The 12,442-nt window shown below is 38.9% G+C and overlaps 1 protein-coding gene across 1 annotated transcript in view; it reads left to right on the top strand.

Annotated features, from left to right (window-relative positions):
• The window catches only part of LOC120928227, a 44,655-nt gene extending 34,775 nt beyond the window's left edge, over nt 1–9,880 (top strand). The window contains exons 12-20 of the mRNA XM_040339333.1: nt 576–1,124; nt 2,671–2,885; nt 3,290–3,350; nt 3,443–3,538; nt 5,138–5,302; nt 5,993–6,118; nt 8,313–8,533; nt 8,990–9,024; nt 9,114–9,880. Of these exons, the coding sequence (XP_040195267.1) occupies nt 576–1,124; nt 2,671–2,885; nt 3,290–3,350; nt 3,443–3,538; nt 5,138–5,302; nt 5,993–6,118; nt 8,313–8,533; nt 8,990–9,024; nt 9,114–9,388 (1,743 nt within the window). The 3' untranslated portion in view covers nt 9,389–9,880. The remainder of the gene's footprint in view (nt 1–575; nt 1,125–2,670; nt 2,886–3,289; nt 3,351–3,442; nt 3,539–5,137; nt 5,303–5,992; nt 6,119–8,312; nt 8,534–8,989; nt 9,025–9,113) is intronic.
• Nucleotides 9,881–12,442: the final 2,562 nt, after the last annotated feature.

Genomic DNA, 12,442 nt, shown 5'->3' with positions numbered 1-12,442 from the left:
ACAGGCAGGTTGTTCACAATCGATTGGTAGATTGACTTGTGTACTACCAGCCTGCACATACATGGATCAATATTCAGCTGGTGCCTGCTGAAATTTGCTGAACTGGCCAAATTTTGATTAATCCTTCCCCACTCTAAACAAACAAAAAAACGTTTTATATAAAGACACATTTAAATTTTGATTTAGTTGAATTTTCTTAAACTATATGCAACTATGCTATAAATGATAACAGCCTAGTGTTTTTTTTTCTGAATAAAAATAAATACTACTTTCATTTTCTTATCTTGGTGTAAGAGCCCTAATGTGATGCAACTTTCAAAACTCAACTCTCTGTGAAAGCATTCTTGTATTTACTTGTAATCAGCAAATTTTGAAATGGTCAATCATTTTATTAGCAAACAGATTTATTTACACTTAATTTTCAAGGCGTGAGTTAATCAGATGAGCTCAGTGTTTAGATTGCTAGGAGGCATACCAAACCCACTATTGTGGCACGATGATACATTGTCAACCCTGTGACCAAACCCACACACTGAGACAAATAAAAGGGAAAGCTTTGTTAGAGCATCCACTGAGCCATCTACTATTGCTTTGAGCTCATCTTCCAAAACACAGATTTACCAAGAATCATGTCTGTATCTCGCCAAGCTACATACTCTCTTGGAGGAACAAGGAAAAGTACAAGCAGTGCTTCTGTAGTTCCATCTGTGGCAAACCGAAATACCTTCAGCTCAGTCTCTGTCTCTCGCTCCAGCGGTGGAGGTGTTGGTGCTGGCCAAGCTGGCTCTGGTGGCTTTGGTAGCAGAAGTCTTTATTGTTTGGGAGGAAGTCGAAAAATTTCCATTCCTACAGGTTTACAGTCCCAGTTTGGAAGTGGTTCTGGGTATGGAGCTAGTGCCGGAGCAGGGTTTGGACAAGGTTCTGGATTTGGAGCTGGCCAAGGATTCGGTGGTAGTTCTGGATTTCCTGTATGCCCACCAGGGGGGATCCAACAAGTTACCATTAATCAGAGCCTCTTAGCTCCTCTCAATTTGGAAATTGACCCACAAATTCAAAAAGTGCGTATAGAAGAAAGAGAACAAATCAAGACTCTGAACAACAAGTTTGCATCCTTCATCGATAAGGTAAGTACACTTATTCAAAGACGATCTTCACTACATTTTACAACCCTTAGGACTTCACACTCTCGCTAGGCTATGTTTTTCTGAGAGCTGTACTTCTAAATATCAGTTGTAGTGCACCTGCTAGTGCACAGGTGTCAAAAACAAGGCCCGCAAGCCAAATCAGGCCCTCCGGGCCATTTCATGTGGCCCTTGCACCTCTCCTGCAGCTGCAGGAGAGCTCCAGCCATCCTATGGTCCTCCTCCAGACCCTGTACTTTCTGCCTTTAAGCAATGCATCCATCTTCTTCTCAGCAGCAGCATAAGATAAGGGGGTATACTGTGATGTAAGAGAGAGTGGGGGACTCAACTTCTGATGGTGGGGTGGCTCTTGACATCTAATGTAAGGGGAGGGATGCGCTGGACATCTAATCTTACAGATACAACCGGTCTTTTTGAGGGCAATCATAATGCTGTTGCGGCCAATGATGAAATTGAGTTTGACACCCCTATGCTAGTAAAATGTTGCATTCCATTTTTTTTAATTATAACTTTAATGGTTTGGACGAGAACCAGTATATTCTTAATTTTTAACTTCACTTTTTTAATCACTATAAACAGTCATGCTGCTGTTTCAGCTAGGGGTCCCTACAAATAGCTGCCTGGGGAATTCTATGAAATTCTGAATTCCTTCAGAACTTCTACTGGAATTAGATATTGCTTTTATACCCGTGTGGCAAAATGACCATTTCCTCACAATACTTGGATGCAGACTAAGGCCCCTTCAACTTCCTCTCCCATAACTCCCTGGGTTTCTGGACACACCCAGGAAAAATAAGTTCATCAGGTTTCTCTCCCTCAGCAGCTGATGAGGCAGAGATAGCTGAATAAGTGATCTGCAGCCAGGTGAAAGGCCCTCCACGGTCAGAACTGGCATGTGGCCAGCAGCCTAATTGCACACATCTTCCTTATTAGTCCCTGCTACTGTGGGGAGCGGCTCCCTAATTTCTACCAGAGTACTTTATTTCCAGTGGGGTGGCCCTTTGTTATTGGGCCTTGGGTCTCTCCTGTGTAACCAGTTACCCTGAACTTCACTAAGAGGGAAGTTGTTTATGAGGTAATGCATAAGTAGCTTGTTGTGTTCTGAACTGTTTTGAAGTGATTATAGAGGTCTATAGAGACTATACTATGCAGCCACATATTACCCTAAGTAAGCCAAATGAGCAATGGTGTAGATTGACTAACACTGGAGAGTTTCCAATCAGTTTCCAGGTTTTTTGTCAAAGCTTAATTAAACAAGCTGAAGTTAGAAACTGATTGGCTACTATGCACAGCTGCACCAGATTTTGCACTCTCCAGTTTTAGTAATTCAGCTTCATTGTATGCATGCTTTTTACGATCAAAAAGTGTTTTTTATCTTTGCTTCTAACTTTGCACCTGTTTTGTAAACTTATGGTCACAGTTACTCCCTGTACGATCATTTGGCTGACTACCTTTTCTGTTAAACCATAATATCATGTTTCTTAGAATATAAACAGTGAAAAACATATATGTTTATTTTACACTTTAGGTACGATTCCTAGAACAGCAGAACAAGGTTCTTGAAACAAAATGGAAGCTTTTACAAGAGCAAGGAGTAAAGACTGTGAAGAATACCATCGAGCCCCTCTTTGAAGCCTATATTAATGCATTGCGGAGACAGCTGGACAGTCTAGTAAATGATAAGTCACGTCTGGATGGAGAGTTGAAACAAATGCAAGATGTTGTAGAAGAATTCAAAGCCAAGTAAGTAAATGCAGTGTGATCTAATTGCACCATTTTGGGGCTAAATTTATAGAACACAAGTCTCTAGGTAGTATTTATTATTCTAGGCACTGTATAATGAAAATGCAGGCCTTTTATATGCTGCATTGTTTGATACACTTTGAATGGGTAAAACATTCTGTCCCATTCCCTTATGATATTAAATTAGGCAAACACCAATGCTATGCAGAGGGAAAAGCTCCCTCTGGCTTATTTGTTTAGCCATTAGCAATAATTTCCAAGAAACTAGACTGGTTTTGATTAAAGTATGACATTTTTGTAAGTCAAAACAAGCATTCTCTTCAATTGCATGCAATCAAGTAACTTTAGCTTTACACTAAACAATGATACTTGGCTAATTTGTACTATCAATTTATTTCAAACAGGTATGAAGATGAAATTCACAAGCGCACAGCTGCAGAGAATGAGTTTGTGTTACTCAAAAAGGTATATATATAAAAGGATGTTGGTATGTAACAAACCATGTAAGACTCCATGAATTAGATATACAATAAAATATTACTCCATGCTTATCTTAGGATGTGGATGTTGCCTACACGAACAAAGTGGAATTAGAATCCAAGGAGGCTGCTTTGACAGATGAGATCAACTTCCTGAGGGCCCTATATGAAGCGGTATTTAACAATTGTTGTTATCAAATATATTTCATACAATTCTTGATGCACTTTACATATAAATATATATTGCCATTAGTTACCTTTAAAAAGATGACAGTTTTTTTTTATTTTCCTACACTGAGTGCAATGCTGTTAGTTTTCAGTGTATAGCTTCTGGCGTTGAGGTGGATACCTAAGGTCCCCATCACCTGACCCTCATTGTTACTAACCCATCCTGTAACTCTAGCAATAACTTTCACATTGATTCTGTCTGTAGCCCTTATCATCCTTTCCATTTCTCTAAATTCAATCACTAAGTTTCATACTCAAATCCCCTGCGCTTGGATCCTTTGTTACTAAGACCAATATTTTATGTCTAAGAAAACACCAGTTATAGGCTTCTGGTTGTAGAGTCTACTGATTTGTGAATCATTTGCCACTGATAGTCAAAAGGAAGGTGAATGTAAGACTCTGTATGTATATCATTAGTTTAGTCGTCTTGGATGTAGCTTGTGTCACAAAGGTAGGCAACAACTGATCCCCCAACTTTTACTTGTCAAAAATATTTTATTGAGTACAATGATGTAATACACATTACAGGGAATACATTAAATACATCGAAAATAGAGAAGCTCAAATATTCTTATTCCAATATGTAAATATACAAAGTAAATATTTGTGGACAAAGTATGGTATACTATTTAGTCACTAATGACATTAAGATTATTAAGTTTAGAGGTTTTATGTAGTTATTAGTAACTACTGACATATATATTGTCCTCTGTGAAGCAAAGAGTTATTAACAATACAAAGGGAGCTTCAAAATCATAATAGTAAAATAGCAAATAACAGAGAAAAACGAAAAAAATAAATTAATAACGATATCTATAAGAACATAAGATGGAGAAAAAAGAGAGTACTGGAACCATAAGGGGGGTCCGCGTGGTCGAGCCAAGAGCCACAACTCCAATCCAAGAGACGTTGAACAATGGCATATATAACACACTGATTCAGCTACCATGGCAGTAGTACTCTATTGTCCAAGGTTGGCATAATATATCCAATCCTGCCACATCCTCTCAAACTTGGGGATCATGTCCAACTGATCCCCCAACTTTTACAGATTTAAGTATCTTAGCAGGCATCAACACATTCACATGTTACTTATCTCTGCATACTTTGATGCCAGAATATGTCACTCGGCAGCATCTAAAGTTGATGTGGTACACAGTTTACAGTGACTGCAGGTATGAGCTACTGGATATAAAGGCTGTAATTGACAGCAGCCTCCAGGAGCATTGTGAAAGCATAAGATGGATTGTAGTGTCTTCATTATAGAGAATGCCTAGTACATCTGATTATCAATATATTTTTCAATAATGTGATACTATCCATTCTTCTACCTCTACCTTCTAACATAGTGAATTTCAGATCCTGATTTGTTAAGGAGCTGTGGTGACATTTTAAGGGTCGTAGAACCATAGTCCTTAGACACCTTACTAATACTATTACTACTTATACTTACTGTGGGTTTAGGATTGTGAATATAGGATTGTATACTTTTTTCCCTTCTATTGGTTGAACTGGATGTGCTTGTGCTTCTTGCCATGTTTTTAGGAAATTGCCCAGATGCAGGGTCAGACCTCCGATACCTCAGTCATCCTGTCCATGGACAATAACAGAGCTCTAGACCTACAAAGCATCATTGCAGAAGTCAAGGCTCAGTATGAGGAGATCGCCAACAGAAGCCGGCAAGAAGCCGAGGCCCTGTATCAAAACAAAGTAAGTCCCTTATTTAAATAATGCATTTGTGTTAATTAATGGAGACTAGTCACATGATTTCATAGTCCCACTTCCTCCTCTTCTTCTTCTTGTGGCATGGGCTGGAATTTCAATGTCACAGAGAGTGGCATCACATAACGATATGGAGCCATTTTCTGCACCATTCTCCTGTGAGACCAGGCTGACCTGATGACACACCCCAGGGGGGGGTGTTCATGATGGTTGGGGCTCACAGGAAGTAGGCTGAATGGCAGCTTTTTTGGGGGCAGTGACATAGAGGAAGTGAATATTGCAGCAAGAGCAGCACTTTCAACCTGCTTGGCTAAGGGAATTTTAATTTAAAAGGAAACTGTAATTCTGCTTTAAGGTATGACGGTGGCCCGGGGGGATTACATCTACTCTTGTCCGTTGGACACCTGCTCCATGGTTGATAGCATTGAATGCCTGTAGTACTGTACACATTGTTGGAGCTTTCTGAGTCTGTTCAAAATGTAAGTTAGTACATCATCTCATTTGGTAATGAATACAGCACAAAGACTTCTGAGCACAAATACTTAGGGGGAACTTGGGCCTAAGATCAACTGCTGGAACTATATCCATCTTGCTCTTAAAATGTCATACATCAATTTTCCTATAGGTTTTACTAGTTGTATTTTTGCCATAACATTATATTTTTTGTTATTTCTGCAGTATGAAGAGCTTCAAGTCTCTGCTGGAAAACACGGAGATGATCTGAAAAGCACAAAAACTGAAATTGCTGAGCTGAATCGTTTGATAAATAGACTTCGCTCTGAAATTGACAGCGTGAAGAAACAGGTACTTTAAAACAGACTCTTTAGAGATCATTATCTTTCATTAAGCTGTCAGATGTAAAAACACTCGCTAGGAAAAGACTATTTATTATTTCATCACTGGGTTTATGAAAGCTATTATTATCTGAAAATTTCCTTAGAAGAAACATGCCCACTTTTTCTTTCTTTTTAGGTTACATTTTTTTTAAAGGAATACCATGTGTAGTAATCAGTGGCCTGCCTAGCGTATTGGATACCTGGGGAAAATTATTTTTTAACAAACCTCCTCCGTACATCAAAAATATCTTCTGCAATAATCATGAAAGTAAACTCAACACAAATTAATTAGTTAATTGAAACATCTTTTCTGAAAATCACATTTATAATCAAGGCAAAAATAGCATCAAATTTAAGGGTTTTATAGCAGTGCACCACAGTGTATAGGTGTGCTTTGATATTGACAGGCCTGCAGTGGATTTCACTATAATGTCACTGGTCTTCTAAATAGCAGTGATTTGACAATACAAAGTAAAAAAATGGTAATCCTGATAATATGATATAATATGTGATAGCGCTGCTATCAATTAATAAGTGTCAGTGCCAAAATAATAATACAAAACAATCAATATAAGCATAAATTCATTAAAGTTCATAATGGTCCATCCATGATCATAATAAATAAATGGTGATCTTCTTAAAACCAGTGTATAACAAACTTTGCCGTGAAGGGCATGCCTCACAAAAAATTCAGTGACTTGCGCTCCCTTTACTAGGTGCAATGCAAGACCACCTCCCTATTATACCCTAGACAGGATCAAATGCGCTCTGGATAATAACTGATGTTCCTTTGGAAATGGCTCCACACTAATCACCAGCACCTCCAAGCATACATGAAAAGACAAGAATTATTTTTAATAGTGCAGCACTTGGGTATTAGTCTTGTACAAACCTCACAAACCCAACTTCATACATTGCACTCTCATTTATTCAATATAGAAACAGCTTGTACAGTAAAAATCCAGCAGGTCTCACGTAATAGCATCACTACCACCACCAGACTCTACCTCTACGCGTTACGCCACCATCCTCAAGCGCATTTGACTCTGTTTAGGGCAAGGATCCTCAAACTATGGCCCTCCAGCTGTTGCGGAACTACACATCCCATGAGGCATTGTAAAACACTGACATTCACAGACATGACTAGGCATGATGGGAATTGTAGTTCCTGAACAACTGGAGGGCCATAGTTTGAAGACCCCTGGTTTAGGGTATAATAAGGAGGTAAGCTTGCATTGCACCTGGTGAAGGGAGCACATGTCACATAATTTTTTGTGAGGCACACCCTTCACAGCTTTAAGAAGATCAACATTTATGTATTATGATCGCGGACCTTTATGAACTTTTATGAATTTATGCTTATATTGATTGTTTTGTATTATTATTTTGGCACTGACACTAATTAGTTGTTAGCATTGCTATCACATATTATATCATATTGTGGTCACTGTGGGAACATATAGGTGATAGCTGCAGCTTTTCCAATTTATCTTTTATATTTTTACTTACCACTATGGGGCGGCATGCAACTATTTCATTTTTCAATCCTGATAATACATCAGCTACAAATGGGCAATTTTATACAATATCTTGGCAACTAACAGTCAACTGTTACAATAGCTGAGCAACAAATGGACAATTGTTACAATGCATGCAACAGCAAGCAACAGCTGGGCAACTGTAACAATATTTAGACATCTCCACCTGCCAATTTAGACTGCATTTCTATGACCAACCTCATACAGTACACCACAGCTGGTTTTACCTGGTGCAAATTACACCTCTCAACCCACAATTGGTTCTCTACTGGTAGTAATTACAAAGGTTTATTTAAAAATGATGACTCCTTGGGAAGGCCAAATTTAGCCTTTTTTCACAGGGATCTAGATGAACACACATTTTTGTAGCTGAAAAGTTTTCTGCAACTTGTACAAAGTGAATATTTGAACAAGTAAAATAGTTTGTTACGCTTACATTATTTTAACTGTTACAAGGGCAGTTCGCTATCTCCTGAAAATAGCATTGAGGCCCTTGCCCAATGGTGTTTAACTTGCACGCATAGAAGATTTCAGCATTTCATATTTTAAACAGATTTTGTTTTTTGTTTATGTTTGTCTTATTAAAAGTGACCTTTTTCTAATATTTTTTATTTATACTCTCAGTGTGCCAAACTACAGACTTCAATTGCTGATGCTGAACAGCGTGGTGAGCTTGCACTAAAAGATGCCAAACAAAAGCTTGCAGGACTAGAAGATGCTCTGCAGAAGGCCAAACAGGACATAGCTCGCCAACTGAAAGACTACCAGGAGCTGATGAATGTCAAACTGGCTTTGGATATTGAGATTGCTACCTACAGGAAACTTCTAGAAGGAGAGGAGAGCAGGTACTGAAAACAAGTACTTTATATAAACGTATTCTAATATTTAGTAAATGCTAGTGTCTAAATATGGGCATATGTCCATATAAGGGTGCTTACATTATCAGAATCCCACTCTTTGCTGTAGTTCAGGGAATGACCTAGCCAGCAGCTGATTTTTTTTTAAAAGTGCAATTTGATAGCTTGGATAGAGTTGAATTTAGAGGATTGCCGGAGGTAATATACAACCATAAATTGGTAGCGGTAATGTAGTTTGTTAATCCTGCCGAGTCTACCAACCTGTTTTCCCTATATTGACATTTGGGTTAAAACTAAGAATTTATTTTTGGTTTATTAGATTTGCAACGCAAACATACATTTTCTGGTTTGGTTACTGAATCCTTAGAACCAAGCAACAGTTAAATCACTACTATATGCTTTGGTTTAGTGTCATTGTTATAATTGTTTATTCCTTTTATACAGATTGGCTGGAGAAGGTGTTGGCCCAGTAAGCATATGTAAGTTGTACTTTTAGGTTTATTATTATTTATATGTGGAAAAAATATATAAAATGTATATACAACTGAGTGATATTTTCTTCTGACAGCTGTAGTGAGCTCAACCTATGGTACCAACAGTGGAGCAGGCCATGGCTATGGATTTGGAGGTGGATTCGGTGTCGGCAGTGGAAGCGGAGTTGGCACCGGAGGTAGTTTCGGTGTTGGCAGTGGAAGTGGAGTCAGTTTTAGTGGTGGACAAGCCACTGGTGGTGGAAGCTACACTGTAAACAACCAGAAACCAACTGGCTTTATGTCTGGTGGTGGCCGTAACTCAGGTGCGCAAATAATATCAACAACCACCACAGCCTCCCGAAAACACTGAGAGCCACCAAAACGGATCTTAGAGGACAGCAGCCTCATATTGTGCCATGTAATTTAAATAAGTGTTAGAACAATAAAATGCTGAGGTATACTATTTTGATATGCAATTACATTATTGAGATTATTCAGTAACAGAGAAAAAGACAATTCTGTTTAGTAACCCATCATTGCCATCAAAAACATCATCTTAGTCTATAAGCAATAAAGGAATGCAATTATAACCATAGAAAACCTTACAACTTATATGGGGCTTAGCAGCATTGCGGTCCCAACATTGCATATTAATTTATTAATTTAAGTACCAATAGCATTTGACAAATAATTTTGGATAAATTTAATCTACATAAAGTTTGGTAACCCAGGCTATATATTAATGCATGCAGATAGCAATAGAATTTGGCAAATACATTTGGATAAATTAAATACAAATGCAATTTTGTAACCACTATACATTTGGTAATAAGCAATACATATCACTAGCTGGATTTCCGGTGAGAAGAGTAAAGAAGTAGGAGACCCCATAATATTTTTGCTAGAAGGCCCCATCACACATAGTTACACTTCTGTTAAGATTAGTTAAAATTGTTGCCATGGGTTACTGCATACCTTTGCACTTTGAACTGTTATTAAATCAATTCCTATAATTGTCTTAACTTGGCAGTGTTACCCAGACCTAAAAGTAATAAAGTGTACCGACTGATTTGGAAAATAAAATGACTGCACTAGGATGACGCTGTTGCTTTACAAACCTGCCAAAATGGTGCCTGTCACAGAAATATTCTTCTTTTTTTTCAACACTTGGTGGATTTATATTCTATTCTATTTGTCACTTTTACCAAAAAACTGTCCAGAAGCCTTTAATAAATCATACTAAAAAAAAACTGACTTGTAGTACTCAATTTATTTTTACTTTAAAGTGGTTGTAAAGGCTAAAGGTTGTTCTCACCTTAATGTATTCTGTGCATTAAAGTAATACTAAACAGAGAAGAGTTAATTTCCATAATTCATTCACATAAATCATATATATCATGCCACTGTATTTTTTTTAATCCTCCAAGCACCTTTTCTTGCAGCACTGTTATGTAGTCACATGATCTTTCCTTGTTCTATGGTATCTGCAGGGAAAGGTCCTTGGGAGGGACTTCTATTACTCTGCTGATATGTTCTCTCTACAGTGTGAGTCTGTGTCTGGTCAGTCCTGATTGGTGCTGTGCCAGTCACATGACTAAAAAAAAAGCAATTCAAATTTAGATTATAAATATCAAATAACTGTTTTACAGCTCCCTTTAAATCTGAATATCAAATGTGTATTTTGTGTGCATTAATATGGTGTAGACAGAGTCAAAGATGATTGACACTAGCTTTTATTTTGTTCAGTCGGCATCTGCATCCAAAGCTCCTTTTTTACTTTACAGGTATTAGCAATTACATTTGATATAGTTAATACTAATTTATATTAAAACACATTTTGTAAACGCTATAAATGTTGCGCAAACCAATCGATAAACGCTTATTGCGTTTTTTTTACCAAAAATAGGTAGAAAAATACGTATCGGCCTAAACTGAGGAAAAAAACGTTTTTTTTTATATATTTTTGGTGGATATTTATTATAGCAAAAAGTGAAAAATATTGAATTTTTTTCAAAATTGACGCTCTAATTTTGTTTATAGCGCAAAAAATAAAAACCGCAGAGGTGATCAAATACCACCAAAAGAAAGCTCTATTTGTAGGAAAAAAAGGACGCCAATTTTGTCTGGGAGCCACGTCGCACGACCACGCAATTGTCAGTTAAAGCGACGCAGTCCTGATTTGCAAAAAGGGGCCTGGTCCTTTAGCTGCATTTTGGTCCGGGTCTTAAGTGGTTAACGACGTAAAAAAAAAATTTACAACCCGAAAAATGGTCTTGTGTACGCGGCATAAGATTCCATACTACATATCAGAGCCATTAAAACCTTTGTTAAAGCGGAGGTTCACCCATACCTTACACATTTTCCCCTTCGCTTCATGCTCGTTTTGTCTAGGGAAATCGGCTATTTGTTTTAAAATATGATCCGTACTTACCCGTTTACGAGATGCATCTTCTCCGCCGCTTCCGGGTATGGGCTGCGGGACTGGGCGTTCCTTCTTGATTGACAGTCTTCCGAGAGGCTTCCGACGGTCGCATCCATCGCGTCACGATTTTCCAAAAGAAGCCGAACGTGGGTGCGCAGGCGCAGTATAGAGCCTCACCGACGTTCGGCTTCTTTCGGCTACGAATGACGCGATGGATGCGACCGTCGGAAGCCTCTCGGAAGACTGTCAATCAAGAAGGAACGCCCGCTCCCGAAGACCCATACCCGGAAGCGACGGAAGAAGATGCATCTCGAAAACGGGTAAGTACGGATAATATTTTAAAACAAATAGCCGATTCCTCTAGACAAAACGAGCAGGAATCTAAGGAAAAAAAAAAAAAAAGGAATTGGGTGAACTCCCGCTTTAAACCCCACAAAATAATAATAAGGTCCTGCTCCTTTAAAATATGTTACACAGTTCAGTGCTTGTGCTTTGTAGTTTGGCACCCTGTAACACCTGTAATACCTGGCTGATCCTGCCAGTTTCTCCCCTCCCATCTGCAAACAGACCTCGATAATCATGGCTGCTGAGCCCCTGACCTTGTGGTCTGTTTGCGTCCCTCCATCATCCGCAGCCTGCTATCCTGTGTCTGACTCCTCTGTCCCTCCTCCTCCCCCCTCCCCTCTCTGTGTGTCACCTAGTTCACATATGGTGGGCCAGGATCTGGGGGTTCCCTTTGTTAAAGAGGGCTTCCAGATTTCGATAAGTACCCCGCCCGCAGACCCCCACAACCACCGGGCAAGGTTTGTGGTGATGAGGCCCTTGTCCCCATCAACATGGGGACATCCTCCCCATGTTGAGGACATTTGGCCTGGTATGGTTCAGGAGGGGGACGCTCTCTTACCCCCCCCTTTTCCTGCGGTTTAACAGGTTGCATGCTCGGAAAAGGGAGGGGGATGTTTTTTTCAGGGGACCTCCACACCATTTATTTTATTTTGGCGT

Source organism: Rana temporaria, chromosome 2, assembly GCF_905171775.1.
Source record: "Rana temporaria chromosome 2, aRanTem1.1, whole genome shotgun sequence".
Lineage (NCBI taxonomy): Eukaryota > Metazoa > Chordata > Amphibia > Anura > Ranidae > Rana > Rana temporaria.
This window is presented reverse-complemented; position numbering and strand designations above follow the sequence as displayed.